We start from the raw sequence: 21,052 nt of genomic DNA on the forward strand, positions 1-21,052 counted from the left end.
GAAGTGTGAAAATAAGAAAGAAATCTTCCTTATTTAAAACCTACTTCTATTACGGGTACCACCATTCACCCAAACTTAACACACTTCAGAGATACTGTCATCCCTTCTCCCTCATCCGCATCTCCTAATCAAAGTATACAAACCCTATTTTTGTAATAGTTCTTGTATTCACTTCCTTTTTTCCATTGAAGGCCACGATTTTAAAAAAGCCTCAAACTTACCTTGACTTCATGCTAGACTCTTGTCAGAAGACTTTCTATTAGTTGGGTACAAAGTCTTCAATCTGGCATTTGAAGCTCTCACTGAAGCTCAAACCACATTTCTAGTTTTTCAGCCCTCTTTCCCAAACAAGACCCACCAGTGAGCCAACACAGCTGCTACATCCCTTCCAAGCCCAAGTTAAATGCCGCTTAATTTATCTCATCTTACTGTCCTATTCTAAATGTGATCTCTTCTACCTCTAATCTCTCAGGAAATGCTGTTTATAATTTTCTTATGGCTCTTATCACACATGACCTTGCATCTGAGCATTTTAGACATTTATCATATCTCACATACTGATTTGCCTGTTGTATGTTCTTTGAAAGCAGAAACTATAACAGTCATCTTTACAGTTCAAAAAGAAACATGCTGCACTTAGTAATCACTTCATCAATTGTCATAAATTTTTACAGACTATTTACGAAAGTCACTCCTACTTGAATTCAGAGAATAAGGCACACAAAATCTGATTTGGACTTTTAGCATACTTATATTTAAGCAGGCACTCTGAGCACAAGAATATATGAAACAAAACTCTAAAAGGAAAAACAGTAAGTATAGGAACTTGGTAGAAACTGCAAAAATGCAAACCAAACTCACATCATTTTCCTGGGCAAGTCTTAAAATTTCATCAAGTGTTACAAATGTATCATTTCCTCTCACAGCATCTTTTTCCATAAATCCCAGATGAATATCCGTTGCAACCAAGATTTTAAATGTGTTTTCATCATCGCTGTATTTAAAAAGAAGAAACACTTCAATATAATTCATTGAAAGAATGTTCAAGCAAACTGAACATCTAACGTAAAATCTAAAAAAAAAATCTAAATTAAATCTATAAAATAGCAATTATGAAATAAAATTATTTTTCCAGCTCTAAACAAGATCTGAAAATTTGAAGCATTTAATTTATTAACATCACAATCTTCCTACCACTAATACAATGTAGAATATATACACACTTTTTAAAAGGCTCTGTAACTGCTTCAAAAATATATAACCGTGTTACAAGCAGTTTTATACACTCATATGTAACCTGGATTTGAAAGTTTATTTTCCTACTCTGTTCCACAGCAAAAATCTAACAGAATTTGATCCCAGTATCTAAACTTGCTATTTATCTACTTTGCACTTTTCCAGGAAAATCAGAAATAACTAGTTAATTTAAAAAGCACTCCTCTTATTTTATAAGTAGACTTCTATTCTAATAAGCTAGTAACTTACATCCAGGTCCCTGCTTGACTACTCTCCATACAAAGTTAGCTTCCCATTAACAAATCTGGCCAAGTTTACAATGCCATTTAAATTTGGTAGTACTCCAAAGATTCAATACTTTCATGTGAAGCAGCAATATGATAATTATTAACATTCTCTTAAACTTAATGTGACTTTTTAACTGTCTTTAAAATAATTTGGTATCTCTGATCTCATCTCAACTCTCACATGTAAAGAGGTTAGGTATTATTGTTTCTGAATCATGAAACAGAATGGTAGAAATGGTACTGAAAGCCAGGATTAAAATTCAGGCTGTTTTCACTAAAACATACGAACTTAAAAACAAACTTTTATTTATCTCTAAAATTCAAATCTTTATACACAAGAGAAATTTCCAGAAAATGATACGCAGTTCTGACTGCTATATACATACAGATTTAGTCAGAATACTTTCAAATCACATTACTATACAGACTTCCACAGCAATTTCTAAAGTATTTTCACTTGAGTTTTTTCATTTAAATACGAAAATTTATCATTTTAACTTGATACAAATGAAGAAATTGAGGTGAAGTTTAAAGGCTTGCTAACTTGCTCAGGGTCAAACAATACTAATCAAGAAATTAAAACCAGGATGAAAGACTCCAAGTTAAAAGCTTTTCCCACATTACTTTTCCTAGTTCTTTTATTTATTTTCATTTTAGTCAGATTCATTTGCAATTTATTCAGTACCAGGGCAATTTATCCCTCTAAAAATCTGCTCTAAAAGACTTGCATTAGCTAGTAAGACTTAGTTCAAGAATATTTATAGCTTCAAGTTTAAGACAAAAACCTAAGAACATAAATTTATACAGCAATATGCCAATCTACTGCAAAACCCCAATCTACTGCTGCATATTATCTTTAATTAATAAACATACAGTATGAATTGTTAACCATTCCAAATACTTTTTTTGACGACTAACACTTGTGTTCATGCAAGCTCTTTATTTACCAAATAAGTTTTCTTTTATGGTGAACATAGTCGACAGGCTATTTGGTAGAAACGCAAACCAACAAATATTTCGGAAGAAAGGTGCTTACAGGGCATCCGCAGGACTCATTTCTATGGTCAGTCCACCTCCTCCGAGACCAGTTCCTTCTCCAAGTACCCTTGGGTCCGGTGCTCAAAATAGGTCAGAAAACTCACTCGATTATAAATTCTAAAACAAAATTTTATTTAAAACATATTTTTTAAATGCAGACTGGCAATTCTGAAAGAGTCTCATTTTCACTTAAGCACCTACTATATTTTTATTTTTAATGTTAACAAAAAAAATAACGTGTCTCCAGTGCCACTCCAGTTTTACCACTATAATTAAACTCCCCTAGCTCCTTTTGCGTGCCCTGTGGGAAGCTAATATTTGTTAAATGAATGGGCAAAAGAGTGACACAATACTTCCGGTTTAGCACACGAATAACTCTGAACAGAAATGTTAAAGTTGCATGCAAGGGCTACTCTGGAGCCTAAGGAGATCCTGTATTTCCTGCTTAAACACAGAATTATTTTAAAGACACGGGCTTGTTTTGAAAGGACATGAGGTCCACGTTTGAATAAACAAAAATACGTCGTTGAAGGAAAATACCCGGAGGAGCCTGGGAGAAGGAAATGGCAACCCACTCCAGTGTTCTTGCCTGGAGAATCCCAGGGACGGGGGAGCCTGGTGGGCTGCTGTCTATGGGGTCGCACGCAGTCGGACACGACTGAAACGACTTAGCAGCAGCAGCCGGAGGAGCCTAGTAGGCTACAGTCCACGGGGTCGCAAAGAGTCGGACACTACAGAGCGACTTTACTTTCACTTTCGAGGAGGAGAGTCTGCCACCGTGGAACGACCCCTCCCACGCCCAAATCGCCGGTTCGGTGAGGATCCCAAACCTCAGCGCGCCCGCACCACAAAACTCGCGGAACCTCCAAGCTCCTCCCTAGCCTACTCGGCCCATTCTTCGCACAAAGACAGTACTCTCTGGGCTTCCGCCCGCGACGCCACAGACAGAGGAAGCAACTCGCAAATTACCCCACACCTGGACTCTCCACAGCCCCACCCTGAGGACCCGAGGCTGGCTTTTACCCGGGAAGAAGAAGGGACAATCACGACACAAAAAGCAACAGCACCGCCGGGGATGGCGTCTCAGAGCCAGCTTGTTGGTAAACCCGAATTAGGCGGGAGAGTAACAGCTTCTCCTTCTCTCGCGATACCTCATTGATGACGCAAGCGCATCAACTCTTCTCATTGGCTGTCGAGTGCCGCGAGGTCGCAATAAAAGTTGCAGCGAGGCCCCGCCCTCGTACAGGAGCCAATCCTGAGTAGCCGAGATGGAACCCGGAAGCGAGGTTCCTGGCGGCGCTTTTCCGACTATGAGGTGGGTAGCTCTTTCTCGTCTGGGGTCACACTTCCTGCTCGCTTGGCGCCACCTTTGAGCGCGTGAACCGAAAGGGGCGGGCCCCTGTGGACCCCTGGTGAGCTCTGCAAACCCGGCCGCGAAGTTTGGTCTTCGGTAGGGCTGGAGCAGTTTCTTCGGGCTTAGCGGTTTGGAAGGCCGCAGACGCGCCTCCGGGGCCTGTGAAGTGACCGGCCAGTGCCGGGGTCGCGGCTGGTGGCCTTCTCTCACTGCCCTCCTCAGAGTGAACATTCGACTTCTAGTTTACAAGCCTTTCCCTGCGTCTCCTTATTGTCTCCGTGGACCCCAGGTTCAGCACATCTGTATTGCTTTGTGCTGACAATGCATTAAAAAAATAATAATAATGTGAAACTTTTGAATTAGAAAATCTGGGCCTTTAGTTCCATTGAAAGTTGTTTTAATCTTTATAAATTTGAGCGCCTTCGCCTGTCTAATGGGGCTTATCGCTCCACCTGTCACTGAGCTGTTTAGTAAGAGTTGACATACTTTGTGGAATGTGATCTTTAAAAAACATAACCTAGTTCCTCCTGTTGCAATATCATCAAGTAGAAATCTTGATCGACTGTTTAAATCTTGAATCAGGGAGATGCACCAGAGTTTGACTTTTTAAATTAAGAAATTTTTGTATGTAATTTATTTTACCTGGAACAGTAAATTCAAAATTTTAAAAGAGTTTTTATAAAAAGGAGAGGAGGGGCACAAGATCTGTGCTATAATGTTGCTGTGCTGTACTTACACTCTAGCTTAAGTCCTGTTCGACTCTTGTGACTATGGCTTGCCAAGCTCCTCAATCTATGATATTCTTTAGGCAAGAATACTGGAGTGGATTTGCCATGCCCTCCTCCAGGAGATCTGACCCAGGGATCGAGCCCACCTCTCCTGAGTCTCCTGCATTTCAGATGGATTCTTTACTGCTGAGCCACCAGGGGATGCCCCAATAATGTTACTATGGATGCTGTAATTAATATGTGAACTTTACATTATTTACTGGTATTTATTGTTTAATGAATAGATGTATATTGCATTGTAAGCTTCAGAGAATAGCTTGAGAAAAAAGTGAAAATATTAGAATATAAAAACCTTTCTGATAGGGTCTCCTGATTGATCTGAAAAACTGAACTATCTTTGAAAATTCTTTAGTGCAGTCCTTTTTTGTGCATAGGGTCTTCCTTCTTGACTCATGGTAAAGAATCTGCCAGCCATGCAGGAGACCCAGGTACTATCCTCGCATGGGAAAGATCCCCAGGAGAAGGGAAAGGCAACCCATTCCAGTGTTCTTGCCTGGAGAATTCCACGGACAGAGGTGTCTTGTGGGCTACAGTCAATGGGGTCACAAAGAGTTGGCCATGACTCAGCAGCAAACACTGCATTGTGCTACAAAGTAACAGGTCCAGAGAAGGTATTGGTCATGAGTGATAGATTTAAACTTGACTTTAATGCTCTTAGCAGTAGTATTAAAATATAGTGATGCACTCAGTTCTGTTCAGTTCAGTTGCTCAGTCGTGTCCATCTCTTTGCGACCCCATGAACCGCAGCATGCCAGGCCTCCCTGTCCATCACCAACTCCCGGAGTTTACCAAAACTCATGTCCATTGAGTCAGTGATGCCATCTAACCATCTCATCCTCTGTCGTCCCCGTCTCCTGCCACCCTCCATCTTTCTTAGCATCAGGGTCTTTTCCAATGAGTCAGCTCTTCGCATCAGGTGGCCAAAGGATTGGAGTTTCAGCTTCAATATCAGTCCTTCCAATGAACATCCAGGACTGATCTCCTTTAGGATGGACTGGTTGGATCTCCTTGCAATCCAAGGGACTCTCAAGAGTCTTGTCCAACACCACAGTTCAAAAGCATCAATGCTTCTGTGCTCAGCATTCCTTATAGTCCAACTCTCACATCTGTACATGACCACTGGAAAAACCATAACCTTGACCAGACGGATCTTTATTGGCAAAGTAATGTCTCTGCTTCTTAATATGCTATCTAGATTGGTCATAGCTTTTCTCCCAAGGAGTAAGCGTCTTTTAATTTCATGGCTGCAATCACCATCTGCAATGATTTTGGAGCCCCCAAAATAAAGTCAGCCACGGTTTCCACTGTTTCCCTATCTATTTCCCATGAAGTGATGGGACCAGATGCCATGATCTTAGTTTTCTAAATGTTGAGCTTAAAGCAAGCTTCTTCAGTCTCCTCTTTCACATTCATCAAGAGGCTCTTTAGTTCTTCACTTTCTGCCATAAGGGCGGTGTCATCTGCATATCTTGAGGTTATTCATATTTCTCCCGGCAATCTTGATCCCAGCTTGTGCTTCATCCAGCCCAGTGTTTCTCAGGATGTACTCTGCATATAAGTTAAATAAGCAGGGTGACAATATACAGCCTTGACGTACTCCTTTTCCTATTTGGAACCAGTCTGTTGTTCCATGTCCAGTTCTAACTTGCTTCCTGAACCTGCATACAGGTTTCTCAAGAGGCAGATCAGGTGGTCTGGTATTCCCATCTCTTTCAGAATTTTCCACAGTTTATTGTGATCCACACAGTCAAAGGCTTTGGCATAGTCAATAAAGCAGAAATAGATATTTTTCTGGAACTCTCTTGCTTTTTTCCATGATCCAGCAGATGTTGGCAATTTGTTCTCTGGTTCCTCTGCCTTTTCTAAAACCAGCTGGAACATCTGGGAGTTCACGGTTCACATATTGCTGAAGCCTGGCTTGGAGAATTTTGAGCATTACTTTACTAGCCTGTGAGATGAGTGCAATTGAATGGTAGTTTGAGCATTCTTTGGCATTGCCTTTCTTTGGGATTGCAATGAAAACTGACCTTTTCCAGTCCTGTGGTCGCTGCTGAGTTTTCCAAATTTGCTGACATTGAGTGTAGCACTTTCACAGCATCATCTTTTAGGATTTGAAATGGCTCAATTAGAATTCCATCACCTTCACTAGCTTTGTTCATAGTGATGCTTTCTAAGGCCCACTGGACTTCACATTCCAGGATGTCTGGCTCTAGGTGAGTGATCACACCATCATGATTATCTGGGTCGTGAAGATCATTTTTGTACAGTTCTGTGTATTCTTGCCACCTCTTCTTAATATCTTCTGCTTCTGTTAGGTCCTTACCATTTCTATCCTTTACTGAGCCCATCTTTGCATCTTTTTCCACTGGTCATGTATTGGACTACAAAGAAAGATCAACATGGAAGAGTTGATGCTTTTGAACTGTGGTGTTGGACAAGATTCTTGAGAGTCCCGTGGATGCAAGGAGATCCAACCAGTCCATCCTAAAGGAGATCCATCCTGAGTGTTCATTGGAAGGACTGATGTTGAAACTGAGACTCCAGTCCTTTGGCCACCTGATGCGAAGAACTGACTCATTTAAAAAGACCCTGATGCTGAGAAAGATTGAGGGCAGGAGGAGAAGGGGACGACAGAGGATGAGATGGCTGGATGGCATCACCAACTCGATGGACATGGATTTGGTTGGACTCCGGGAGTTGGTGATGGACAGGGAGGCCTGGCATGCTGCAGTTCATGGGGTTGCAAAGAGTCGGACATGACTGAACGACTGAACTAAACTTGCATGAAATGTTCCCTTGGTATCTCTAATTTTCTTGAAGAAATCTCTCGTCTTTCCCATTCTATTATTTTCCTATATTTCTTTGCATTGATGCATTCATTTGCATTGATGCATTCAATTAAAACTCGTGAAAATTAGGTAGAAAGAAGTCTGTATCTTAGGAGTATGAGTAACGCTAAGATTTCTCAGAATCCATTCCAAGCAAAATCAAGTGATAGCACTTTAATCATGTTAATTATGCAAATGTTTTAATGCCTGTGTATCTAAGTCGGACATAAATGTAAGTTAAATATAGTCCCTATTATTAAGCTAACAATCTCTTTAGAGGCTAAAACAAGAATAAAGTTAGTGATAAGACAGTATGTATCACCAAGAAACAGGAGAAACTAGAGAGAGAGATCTAATATGCAGCCTCAACAAAGACTTAAGAGAGAGGCAACTTCTGGGAAGAGTCTTAAATGACTAAAAAGGTTTCAACAAATATAATTAGGAAGCTGAGAGATATTTTAAAAATATCTATTATACTCATTTTCTTTAAGTGGTGTTAAACTTTGATATGCTGTACAACTTTTTTATAATTAATGAATTCATTTTAATTGGAGGCTAATTACAATATTGTGGTAGTTTTTGCCATACATTGACATGAATCAGCCACAGGTGTACATGTGTTCCCCAATCCCAAACCCCCGTCCCACCTCTCTCCCCATCCCATCCCTTTGGGTTGTCCCAGTGCACCAGCTTTGAGTGCCCTGTTTCATGCCTCGAACTTGGACTGGTCTTCTATTTCACATATGGTAATATACATGTTTTAATGTTATTCTCTCAAATCATCCCACCCTCGCCTTCTCCCACAGAGTCCATTAGTCTGTTCTTTACCTCTGTGTCTCTTTTGCTATCTCGCATATGGGGTCATTGTTACCATCTTTCTAAATTCGATGTATATATGTGTTAATATACTGTATTGGTGTTTTTCTTTCTGGCTTACTTCACTCTGTATAATAGGCTCCAGTTTCGTCCACCTCATTAGAACTGATTCAAATGCATTCTTTTTAATGGCTGAGTAATATCCTATTATGTATATGTGCCACAACTTTCTTATCCATTCGTCTGCCAATGGACATCTAGGTTGCTTCCCTGACCTGGCTATTGTAAACAGTGCTGCGATGAACATTAGGATACACATGTCTCTCTCACTTCTGGTTTCCTCGGTATGTATGCCCAGCAGTGGGATTGCTGGGTTGTATGGCAATTCTATTTTCTGTTTTTGAAGGAATCTCCACACTGTTCTGCATAGTGGCTGTACTAGTTTTCATTCCCACCAGCAGTGTAAAAGGATTCCCTTTTCTCCACACCCTTTCCAGCATTTATTATTTGTGGACTTTTTGATACCAGCCATTCGGACCAGGGTGAGATGGTACCTCATTGTGGTTTTGATCTGTGTTTCTCTGATAATGAATGGTTTTGGGCATTTTTTCATGTGTTTCTTAGCCACCTGTATGTCTTCTTTGGAGAAGTGTCTGTTTAGTTCTTTGGCCCAGTTTTTGATTGGGTCATTTATTTTTCTGGTATTGAGCTTCATGAGCTGTTTCTGTATTTTTGAGATTAATTCTTTGTCAGTTGATTCATTTGCTATTATTTTCTCCCATTCTGAAGCCTGTCTTTTCACTTTGCTTATAGTTTCCTTTGCTGTTCAAAAGCTTTTAAGTTTATGGGAGGTGGGTCATAGAGAATCTTGCTGTTATTTATGTTAGAGAGTGTTTTGCCTATGTTTTCCACTAGGAGTTTTATAGTTTCTGGCCTTACATTTAGATCTTTAATCCATTTTGAGTTTATTTTTGTGTATGGTGTTAAGAGTGTTCTAGTTTCATTCTTTTACAGGTGGTTGACCAGTTTTTCCAGCACCACTAAAGAGATTGTCTTTTCTCCATTAATATTTTTTCCTCCTTTTCCAAAGATAAGGTGTCCATAGGTGCATGGATTTATCTCTGAGCTTTCCATTTTGTTCCATTGATCTATATTTCTGTCTTTGTGCCAGTACCATACTGTCTTAATGACTGTAGCTTTGTAGTATAGTCTGAAGACAGGCAGGTTGAGTCCTCCAGTTCTATTCTTCCTTCGTTCTCAAGATTCTTTTGGCTATTAGAGGTTTTTTGTATTTCGATACAATTTGTGAAATTATTTGTTCTAGCTCTGTGAAAAATACCATTGGTAGCTTCATAGGGATTGCATTGAATCTATAGATTGCTTTGGGTAGTATACTCATTTTCAGTATATTCATTTTTCCGATCCATGAACATGGTATATTTCTCCATCTGTTAGTGTCCTCTTTGATTTCTTTCACATGTGTTTTATAGTTTTCTATATATAGGTCTTTTGTTTCTTTAGGTAGATATAGTCCTGTGTATTTTATTCTTTTCGTTGCAATGGTGAATGGAATTGTTTCCTTAATTTCTCTATTTTATCATTATTAGTGTATATGCAAGGGATTTCATGTATTAATTTTATATCCTGCAACTTTACAATATTCATTGATTAGCTCTAGTAATTTTCTGGTGGTGTCTTAGAGTTTTCTATGTAGAGGATCATGTCATTTGCAAACAGTGAGAGTTTTACTTCTTTTCCAAACTGTATTCTTTTATTTCTTTTTTTCTCTGATTGCTGTGGCTAAAACTTCCAAAACTATGTTGAATAGTAGTGGTGAGAGTGGACACCCTTATCTGGTTCCTGACTTTAGGGAAAATGCTTTCAATATTTCACCATTGAGGATAATGTTTGCTATGTGTTGATCATATATGGCTTTTATTATGTTGAGGTATGTTCCTTCTATGCCTGTTTTCTGGAGAGTCTTTATCATAAATGGTTGTTGAATTTTGTCAAAGGCTTTCTCTGCATCTATTGAGATAATCATATTATTTTTATCCTTCAATTTGTTAATGTGGTATATCACATTGAGTGATTTGCAAATATTGAAGAATCCTTGTATCCCTGGGATAAAGCCCACTTGGTCATGATGTATGATCTTTTAAATATGTTGTTGGATTCTGTTTGCTAGAAATTTGTTGAGGATTTTTGCATCTATGTTTATCAGTGATATTGGCCTATAGTTTTCTTTTTTTGTGTCATCTTTTTCTGGTTTTGGTATTAGGGTGATGGTGGGCTCATAGAATGTGTTTGGGAGATTACCTTCCTCTGCAATTTTCTGGAAGAGTTTGAATAGGATAGGTGTTAGCTTTTCTCTAAATTTTTAGTAGTATTCACCTGTGCTTTTGTTTTTTGGAAGATTTTTTATTATAGTTTCCATTTCTGTGCTTGTGATGGGTCTGTTAAGATTTTCTATTTCTTTCTGGTTCAGTTTTGGAAGGTAATACTTTTCTAAAAATTCGTCCATTTCTTTCAAGTTGTCCTATTCATTGTCATATAGTTACTGATGCTGTTGCTAAGTCCCTTCAGTCGTGTCCGACTCTGTGCAACCCCATAGACAGCAGCCCACCAGGCTCCGCCGTCCCTAGGATTCTCCAGGCAAGAACACTGGAGTGGGTTGCCATTTCCTTCTCCAATGCATGAAAGTGAAAAGTGAAAGTGAAGTCGCTCAGTCATGTCCGATTCTTTGAGACCCCATGGACTGCAGCCTACCAAGCTTCTCCGTCCATGGGATTTTCCAGGCAAGAGTACTGGAGTGGGTTGCCATGATAGTAGTCTCTTATGATCCTTTGTATATCTGTGTTGTCTGTTGTGATTTCTCCATTTTCAGTTCTAATTTTGTTGATTTGATTCTTCTCCCTTTTTTACTTGCTTAGTCTGGCTAATGGTTTGTCTATTTTACTTATCTTCTCAAAGAACCAGCTTTTAGTTTTGTTGATTTTTGCTATGCTGCTGCTGCTAAGTCACTTCAGTCATGTCCAACTCTGCGACCCTATAGACGGCAGCCCACCAGGCTCCCCCGTCCCTGAGATTCTCTAGGCAAGAACACTGGAGTGGGTTGCCATTTCCTTCTCCAGTGCATGAAAGTGAAGTCGCTCAGTTGTGTCTGACTCCTAGCAACCCCATGGACTGCAGCCTACCAGGCTCCTCCATCCATGGAATTTTCCAGGCAAGAGTACCAGAGTGGGATTTTTGTTATAGTCTCCTTTTTTTCTTTTTCATTTATTTCTGCCCTAATTTTTGTGATTTCTTTCCTTCTACTAACCCTGGGGTTCTTCATTTCTTCTTTTTCTAGTTGCTTTAGGTGTAAAGTTATTTATTTGACTTTTCTCTTGTTTCTTGACTATGTTTTCAGTGCTATGAACCTTCCCCTTTACACTGCTTTTCAGTTCAGTTCATTTCAGTTTAGTCACTCAGTCATGTCTGACTCTTTGTGACCGCGTGGACTGCAGCACGCCAGGCCTCCCTGTCCATCCCAACTTTGGAAGCTTGCTCAAACTCATGTCCGTTGAGTCGGTGATGCCATCCAACCATCTCATCCTCTGTCGTCCCCGTCCCCTCTCACCTTCAACCTTTCCCAGCGTCAGGGTCTTTTCAGATGAGTCAGCTCTTTGCATCAGGTGACCAAAGGATTGGAGTTTCAACTTCAACATCAGTCCTTCCAATGAACACTGCTTTTACTGAATCCCATAGGTTTTGGGTTGTCATGTTTTCATTTTCATTTGTTTCTGTGAAGATTTTGATTTCCTTTTTCATTTCTTCCATGATTTGTTGGTTATTCAGCAGCATGTTATTTAGCATCCATATGTTTGTATTTTTATAGTTTTTTTCCTGGAGTTGACATCTAATCTTACCGCATTGTGATCAGAAAAGATGCTTGAAATGATTTCAGTTTTTTTGAATTTACTAAGGCTAGATTTATGGCCCAGGATATGATCTATCCCAGACAATGTTCTGTATGCACTTGAGAAAAAGGTGAAATTCATTGTTTTGGGGTGAAATGCCCTATATTAATTGGGGCTAACTGCTCCATTGTATTATTTAAAGTTTATGTTTCCTTGCTAATTTTCTTTTGGTTGATCTATCCATAGGTGTTAGTGGGGTATTAAAGCCTTCCACTATTGTTGTGTTACTGTTAATTTACCCTTCTATACCTGTTAGCATTTGCCTTTTGTATTGAGGTTCTCCTATGTTTGGTGCCTATATATTTATAATTTTTATATCTTCTTCTTGGATTGATCCTTTGATCATTATGTAGTGTCCTTCTTTGTCTCTTTTCATGGCTTTTATTTCAAAGACTGTTTCATCTGATATGAGATTGCTGCTCCTGCTTTATTTTGGTTTCCATTTGCATGAAATATCTTTTTCCAGCCTCTCACTTTCATTCTGTATGTGTCCCCTGTTTTGAAGTGGGTCTCTTGTAGACAGCATATATAGGGGTCTTATTTTCGTATCCATTCAGCCAGTCTTCGTCTATTGGTTGGGGCATTCAACCCATTTATGTTTAAAATAATTATTGATAAGTATGATCCTGTTGCCATTTACTTTGTTGTTTTGGGTAGAGTTTATACACCTTTTCTGTGTTTCCTGTCTAGAGAAGATCCTTTACATCTATTGAAGAGCAGGTTTGGTGGTGCTGAATTCTCTCAGCTGTTGCCTGTCTGTAAAGCTTTTGATTTTGCCTTCATGTTTGAATGAGATCCTTGCTGGGTATAGATATCTGGGCTGTAGGTTTTTCTCTTTCATCACTTGAAGTATGTCCTGCCATTCCCTTCTGGCCTGAAGAGTTTCTGTTGAAAGATCAGCTGTTATCTTTATTGGGATCCCATTGTGTGTTATTTGTTGCTTTTCCCTTGCTGCTTTTAATATTTGTTCTTTGTGTTTGATCTTTGTTAGTTTGATTAAATGTGTCTTGCGGTGTTTCGCCTTGGGTTTATCCTGTTTGGAACTCTCTGGGTTTCTTGGACTTGAGTGAATATTTCCTTCCCCATCTTAGGGATTTTTCAACTGTTACCTCCTCAAGTATTGTCTCACGCCCTTTCTTTTTGTCGTCTTCTTCCGGAATTCCTATGATTCGAATGTTGGGGTGTTTAACATTGTTCCAGAGGCCTCTGAGGTTGTCCTTATTTCTTTAATTCTGTTTTCTGTTTTCTTCTCTGCTTCATTTATTTCAACCATTCTATCTTCCACCTCACTTATCCTGTCTTCTGCCTCAGTTATTCTACTGTTGGTTCCCTCCAGAATGCTTTTGGTCTCAGTTATTGCATTATTCATTATTGATTGACTCTTCTTTATTTCTTCTAGGTCCTTGTTAAACATTTCTTGCATCTTCTCAATCCTGGTCTCTAGTCTATTTATTTTAGTTTCAAAAGTTTGTTTTCAAGATTTTGGAGCATCTTGACTAACATTATTCTGAATTCTTTTTCAGGTAGACTCCCTATCTTCTCCTTTTTTTTTTTTTTTTGGTTTAGTGGATGCTTATTATGTTCCTTTACCTGCTAAATATTTATCTGCCTTTTCATTTTGTTTAGATTGCTGTATTTGGAGTGTCTTCTGTAGGCTGGAAGTTTGTGGGTCCTCTTTATTGTGGACCCTACTCCCTGTGGGTGGGGTTGTACTAGTGGCTTGTCAAGGTTTTCTGGTTAGGGGAGCTTATGTCTGTTCTGGTGGGTGAAGCTGAATGTCTTCTATCTGGAGTGCAATGAAATGTACAGTAGTGAGTTTTGGGGTGTCTGTGGGTTTGGTGTGACTTTGGGTGGTCTGTCTTTTAATGCCCAGGGCTGTGTTCCTGCATTGCTGGAGAATTAGCATGATATGTCTTGCTCTGGAACTTGTTGACTCTTGGGTGGTTTTTGGTTTCAGTGTAGGTATGGAGGCTTTTGATGAGCTCTTGTCTGTTAATGGTCCCTGGAATCAGAGGTTTTCTGATGTTCTCGTGTTTTGGAGTTAAGCCTCCTGCCTCTGGCTTTCAGTCTTATTCTTACAGTAGCCTCAAGACTTCTCCATCCATACAGCACTGATGATAAAACATTAAGGTTAATGGTGAAAAGATTCTCCACAGTAAGGGACACCCAGAGAGGTACACAGAGTTACATAGAGAAGAGAAGAGGGAGGAGGGAGATAGAGGTGACCAGGAGGAGAAGAGGGGAGTCAAAAGGGGAGAGAGCAGTCTAGCCAGCAATCAATTCCCTAAGTGCTCTACACAGTCTGGAACACTCAGAGAAGTTTACGGAGTTCCATAGAGAAGAGAAGAGAAAAGGAGGAAGGAGATAGAACTGACCAGGACGAGAAGAGGGGGAGTCAAAACGGGAGAGAGCATTCAAGCCAGTAATCACAACCCTAAGTGAACATGGATACTGAAGATTAGATTCTTAAAGATACAAAATTAATTAAAAAAAAAATACCAAGAAGCAAAGATTAAAAATATAGACTAGAGGTTAGACTCTAAAAAATATAATATTAAAAATAAAAAAAAGGAATCACAAAAATTATAAAAAATATATATATGAAATTTGCTTTTACAATAGGATCTTTTTTTTGCAAGGTAATAGTAGGTTATAAAAGTGAAAATTAAAGTAGTAAAGAACTTAAAAAAAATTAAAAAGTGATCATATAAAATATATTTAGGAATTTCTCTGGAGCTGTTGTGGGCAGTGTGGTGTGAGTTCAGTTTCAGATAGTTCCTTGTTCCAGCTTGTACTTGTTCTCAAGGTCTATAGGCCCCCTCTAATGCTTCAGTTCAGTTCAGTTGCTCAGTCATGTCCGACTCTTTGCGACCCGATGAATTGCAGCACACCAGGCCTCCCTGTCCATCACCAACTCCCGGAGTTCACTCAAACTCACGTCCATCGAGTCCGTGATGCCATCCAACCATCTCATCCTCTGTCATCCCCTTTTCCTCCTGCCCCCAATCCCTCCCAGCATCAGAGTCTTTTCCAATGAGTCAACTCTTCGCATGAGGTGGCCAGAGTACTGGAGTTACAGCTTTAGCATCGTTCCTTCCAAAGAACACCCAGGGCTGATCTCCTTTAGAATGGACTTCTTGGATCTCCTTGCAGTCCAAGGGACTCTCAAGAGTCTTCTCCAACACCACACTTCAAAAGCATCAATTCTTCGGCACTCAGCTTTCTTCACAGTCCAACTCTCACATCCATACATGACCACTGGAAAAACCATAGCCTTGACTAGATGGACCTTTGTTAGCAAAGTAATGTCTCTGCTTTTCAATATGCTATCTAATGTTTAGTCAGTGTTAACTACAGGGTTTTAATCTGTTGCATGTGTCACTTCCAGAGCGGGTCCCTCTTCTTTATTTTGGCTTCCTCTGTTTGAAAGTCTCTTCAGTGTTTAATTTCTGCCCTGACACAAGGGGGCAAATGTGGTCACTTATTTATGCTCCCTTGTTCAGTTGTGTTTTGGGGAGGGAGGAACCCTGCTAACAAATATCACTGGCATGTGTGGGGAGTGCTCACAATGTATGGACCACACTGGGTTTGCCCAAGCTCACAGCATGTTCTTTCTGGTTCTACACTGCTCAGGCTGCAGGGTGCTCTGCAGGGCACTGTCCAAAGCGGGCCCTGGGTTTCATGCACTTTCCAGGTCTAAGCCCCTCGGGTTCAGGTTCTCGGGTACTCCACAAGGGCACAGACTCTGTTGGGCATGTGTTTTGTGCCCTTCCCAGGTCTGAGCAGCTCAGGCGACCAGGTGCTTGGCGAGCACACTGTCCCCGGTGGGCCATGCATCTGAATCACCTCTCTGGTCTTGGGTGTGCCATGTGTCTCCTCTGGGAAGCTGATCTCAGGCTATGACCCTCCTGGCAGATGTCAACCATTCAGGATCCCAGGAGACATGGTTAGCAATTGGGGGCCTGCTCAGTTCGGTGCAGGATGCTGGTCTCTGAGGCCGAGATTGGAGCAGCCCCTTGCCTTCTGGCTCTGGCCGTTGCCTGCCTGCCTCTCTGCCTCTGGCGGGAAGGGAACTGTATGCAGCTGGCTAGCTCTCCTTTGGTGATTACTCAGTCCTTTGCTCTGTGAGTAGGCCAGGCTGCACATTAAGTTGGAACATTTCACAGGAAAGTGTTTTTTTTTTTCTCTCTCTCTCTCTGGCTATCCCACAGTTTGGGCTACTGTCTCACATTAGCTCCCTCAGATTGTCCTCAGAGCATTCAGGCCTGGTCCTTACCTTAAGCATGCAGCCCGCGCCTCCCTTTCCAGCCTCCGGTCGAGAATCTGGGCTACTTCTCTGCTGGGAGTTGTGGTTAGGCACCTATTCTGTGGGTTTTTGGTTTTTTTTTTTTTTCCTTCCTGGTTATCTTGCCCTCTGAGATTCTAAAACTCCCCATAGACCCGCTGTTGGGGGGGTTTCCTGGTGTTTGAAAACTTCTCCTTCATGACTCCCTCCCTAGGATGGGTCTCCGTCCCTAACTCTTTTGTCTCTCTTTTTGTCTTTTATATTTTTTCCTACCTCCTTTTGAAGAGAATGGGTTGCCTTTCTGGGTGCCTGGTGTCCTCCGCCAGCATTGAGAAATTGTTTTGTGGAGGTTGTTCAGCATTCAAATGATCTTTTGATAAATTTGTGGGGGAGAAGGTGCTCTTCCTATCCTATTCCTCCTCCATCTTGGGACTGCCCTCCTGCATAACTCTTTAAGCTTATATTGTTTATAAATTATTATGGCAACCTAGCAGAATAAATATCATTTCCTTCAGGAAGCCTTCTGTAATCCCTTGGTGGTGGTATTTTAGTCACTAAGTTGTGTCCAACTCTGCAAACCCATGGACTGTGGCCCACCAGGCTTCTCTGTCCATGGGATGCTCCAGGCAAGAATACTGGAATGTGTTGCCATTTTCTTCTCCAGGGCATCTTCCCAACCCAGAGGTTGAACCTATGTCTCCTGTGTTGGCAGACAAATTCTTTACCACTGAGCTATCAGGGAGGCCCTCAGTAATCCCATAAGACTGGGTTAATTACGGTCTTCCTGTATATTCATTGTATCTGGTTACAGTCTTATCATAGTACTTAATGCTGTTTTTGCCAGTCTTCCTGACTAGATGATAAACTTCATGAGGTTAAGACATGGATCTTGTTCATTATTGAATCCCAGTACCTAGAGACTGGCGGGCTTCTGAAGTGGTGCAGTGGTAAAAAAAAAAAAAAAAAAAAAAAAAAAACCTGCCTGCCAATGTAGGAGACAAAAGAGAAGCAGGTTTGATCACTGCATCAGAAAGATCCCCTGGAGAAGAAAATGGCAACCCACTCCAGGGATTTCTAGCCTGGGAAATCCCTTAAACAGAGGAGCCTGCCAGGCTATAGTTCAGTTCAGTTCAGTCGCTCAGTCGTGTCCAACTCTTTGCAACCCTATGAATTGCAGCACGCCAGGCCTCCCTGTCCATCACCAAATCCCAGAGTTCACTCAGACTAACGTCCATCGAGTCAGTGATGCCATCCAGCCATCTCATCCTCTGTCGTCCCCTTCTCCTCCTGCCCCCAATCCCTCCCAGCATCAGAGTCTTTTCCAATGAGTCAACTCTTTGTGTGAGGTGGCCAAAGTACTGGAGTTTCAGGTTTAGCATCATTCCTTTCAAAGAACACCCAGGACTGATCTCCTTTAGAATGGATTGGTTGGATCTCCTTGCAGTCCATGGGACTCTCAAGAGTCTTCTCCAACACCACAGTTCAAAAGCATCAATTCTTTGGTGCTCAGCTTTCTTCACAGTCCAACTCTCACATCCATACATGACTACTGGAAAAACCATAGCCTTGACTAGACGGACCTTTGTTGGCAAAGTAGTGTCTCTGCTCTTTAATATGCTATCTAGGTTGGTCATAACTTTCCTTCCAAGGCTACAGTTCAGGGGGTCGCAAAGAGTTGGGCATGATTGAGCCACTAAGCACAAGCACATAACACCAAGAGACTAGCACATGCCAGGTTTTTTTTCATCTTTGTTGAATGAAGGAGTGAATGACAGCCAAAATCCTGTTTCACAACAAGAACCCAACTAAGAACAATAGTTGTCTGTCAGTGAATAGGACTACTTTTTAAAGCCATGAATTTTCCTCAGCCAGAAATTGTTTAAGTAGAAAGAGGATGATTATTATAGATGTCATGGTAAAGATACCTGCATTGATGAGAGATTGGGACATGTGTTCTCTGGGGACTATTCCATCTCTAAGAATCTCTGATTCTTGGAAGTAGTTTTTAGGAAATACAAATTTTTGCTTCTTTTCTATAGCATCTATGTGTCTAGTTTACAAAAATGGTGAATGTTCTCATTTTATTGTATTAGTTTTTTTTTTTTTTTTTTTTTTTTTTTTTTTATTTTTTTTTTTAATTTAAAATAAAATTACTTTTCTACTTTACCCTCCTCCCTCCCAACCTCCCCATACCATCCCCCTGGGCCTTCCCAGCGCACCAGCCCCAAGCATCCAGCATCGTGCACTAAACCTGGACTGGCATCTCGTTTCATACATGATATTTCACATGTTTCAATGCCATTCTCCCAAATCTTCCCACCCTCTCCCACAGAGTCCATAAGACTGTTCTATACATCAGTGTCTCTTTTGCTGTATTAGTTATAATTTAAAAACTTCAAGCATTAATCAACTGTTAGTGTAATATAACATAGTATCTAAACCAGTAGATTCAAAATAAGTCAGAGTCATAACTACTGACTTAGAGGAAAACAATAAAAAAATGAGTATTAGGCCATTAAAAATAAAGATAACTGAAATCTGTCAGCTCCAATATTTGATGAATGTAAAGAGTATTAATAAACACCAAAAAGTTTAGACAGAGTATATTTGTGTATGTTTGCAAGACTTATTTATGCTATTAATAAAGCCTCAATTACTGGTTTGTTCCTAATTTTTGTGTTTGTGTTTTCAGATCTTGATGAATAAAATAAAGCAGACATAATCATCTCTGGAGAGATTATTTATAGCCTGGTGTTTTAAATGATTTATATTTAAAATAGTAGTAAAAATGGAAAAAGAAAAAGTAAATGATGAAAAACCAGACCCAGAGAACTCCTTGGACTTTTCTGAACACTTCAACCAACTTGAACTGTTGGAAACACATGGACACCTTATTCCCACTGGTACCCAAAGTCTCTGGATAGGGAATTCTGATGACGATGAAGAGCAAGATGAAAAAACTGAAGAGTGGTATCAACTGCAAGAAAAAAAAATGGAAAAAGATCCAAGCAAATTGCTTCTTTGGGCTGCTGAAAAAAATCGGGTAAAAAAAGAAAAGAATGGTTAGAAAAGAAACCTTAGTTTAGTCGAAAAACTACTAGATTGGAAGCCAGAGGACCTGTCCCTGAAGCTTACTTTTTCCTCAGACCAAACTGAAAAAAAATCACTTCATGAAAGCAGGTGTCTGAGGTTATTTTAGTTAGAAGGAATTGAGCTTCTTAATCTCTAGATTTCCTTTTTAGCATTGTTTTCTACTGATAAAAGTTTATGTTTTAAAGTTTTATACACACACACACAAAAAAAGTTTTATACATCATGCATATTGGTGTGATAATCCTACTACTGAAAGATCAGAACATAATGTCCCCTTATTATGTTTTCTTCGCAAATGAAACATAACATATCAAACATGATTCTAGCCTGTATTTTTCATCTAACTGTAGCTTTAGTGCAGTAAGCCTTAATTGGACTAGGAGTAAACGTATGGATTGGTTTTCAGAGAATCACGTTCATAAAATTAAGTTTATGAGGGAAAAAAAAGCCAAAAGAATTTATAATTAACACTGACTTGTTCATTGTTAAATCGGTTGTCCTCCTCCCCACAAGAAATCTTAAGTTTATTTTACAGTCATCTACTAACAAGGAAGTTTTCATTTAACTCGATTAAATCTAACACCACTAGACTGTTTCATGTTGTTTACTGTTTTGTTTCATGTTGGGTTTGTGAAAGATCTCCTGTTTTATTCTCAGCTGACCACAGTGCAGAGACTGCTTTCAGAAAGGGCTACCCACGTGAACACTCAAGATGAAGACAAGTACACACCGCTCCACCGAGCAGCCTACAGTGGACACTTAGACGTGGTCCGGGAGCTGATTGCACACGGGGCGGATGTCCATGCGGTGACCGTGGATGGCTGGACACCCCTGCACAGTGCCTGTAAGTGGAATAATGCCAGAGTGGCTTCTTTCTTACTGCAGCATGATGCAGATGTCAACGCCCAAACGAAAGGCCTCCTGACCCCCCTGCACCTTGCTGCTGGGAACAGAGACAGCAAAGACACCCTAGAGCTCCTCCTGATGAACCGCTACATCAAGCCAGGTCTGAAGAACAGCCTGGAGGAAACAGCATTTGACATCGCCAGGAGGACCGGTATCTATCACTACCTCTTTGAAATTGTGGAAGGCTGCACAAATTGTTCACCTCAGTCTTAATAACGGTTCTAATAATTTTCTTAAGTTTCTAAGTCTGAGTGCCTGCTTTGTGTGAGATGTGAAATATCCCCATTGTACAAAGTTGACATCAAAAGTCTTAGGACAGTAATTCAGTGGTACTCACGATACTATCCCTCCAAGTGAATTGCCTGACCTTGATGTCAAAATGTATTTGAAAGTTGTTTGGATTTATATTTAATGATTTCCATGGCGTTTGTGATTTTTACCAAATCATTTTAACTTGTC

At 40.3% G+C, this 21,052-nt stretch overlaps 2 protein-coding genes across 5 annotated transcripts in view; one reads left to right on the forward strand and one right to left on the reverse strand.

Moving 5' to 3' along the window:
* The window catches only part of MRE11 (MRE11 homolog, double strand break repair nuclease), a 70,777-nt gene extending 67,040 nt beyond the window's left edge, over positions 1-3,737 (reverse strand). The window contains exons 1-3 of one of the 3 annotated variants that reach the window (XM_019975338.2): positions 3,585-3,737; positions 2,560-2,678; positions 862-994 (exon numbers count right to left, since the gene is read on the reverse strand). In XM_019975338.2, the coding sequence (XP_019830897.1) occupies positions 862-994; positions 2,560-2,579 (153 nt within the window). In that variant the 5' untranslated portion in view covers positions 2,580-2,678; positions 3,585-3,737. Of the gene's footprint in view, positions 1-861; positions 995-2,559; positions 2,679-3,537 lie in introns of all 3 variants that reach the window. The other 2 variants (XM_019975340.2, XM_070803277.1) reach the window with 2 other exon arrangements.
* Positions 3,738-3,740: 3 nt separating this feature from the next.
* On the forward strand, positions 3,741-20,838 carry ANKRD49 (ankyrin repeat domain 49). 2 transcript variants are annotated; one of them, XM_070803279.1, is made up of 4 exons: positions 3,838-3,876; positions 4,724-4,905; positions 19,287-19,637; positions 20,345-20,838. In XM_070803279.1, exons 3-4 carry the CDS (start codon positions 19,383-19,385, stop codon positions 20,804-20,806), a joined length of 717 nt encoding a protein of 238 aa, XP_070659380.1. In that variant the 5' UTR covers positions 3,838-3,876; positions 4,724-4,905; positions 19,287-19,382; the 3' UTR covers positions 20,807-20,838. The 2 variants fall into 2 exon arrangements, with proteins under 2 accessions (XP_019830900.2, XP_070659380.1); XM_019975341.2 differs by lacking the exon at positions 4,724-4,905 and having other exon boundaries at positions 3,741-3,876.
* The last annotated feature ends 214 nt before the right edge of the window (positions 20,839-21,052 follow it).

This window comes from Bos indicus, chromosome 15 (assembly GCF_029378745.1).
Source record: "Bos indicus isolate NIAB-ARS_2022 breed Sahiwal x Tharparkar chromosome 15, NIAB-ARS_B.indTharparkar_mat_pri_1.0, whole genome shotgun sequence".
Classification (NCBI taxonomy): domain Eukaryota; kingdom Metazoa; phylum Chordata; class Mammalia; order Artiodactyla; family Bovidae; genus Bos; species Bos indicus.

Coding starts and splice junctions, on each gene's coding strand:
- ANKRD49 (XM_019975341.2), top strand. CDS start 19,383: ATGGAAAAAGAAAAAGTAAATGATGAAAAACCAGACCCAGAGAACTCC. Junction 19,638..20,344: donor GGGCTGCTGAAAAAAATCGG/GTAAAAAAAGAA, acceptor TTTTATTCTCAG/CTGACCACAGTGCAGAGACT.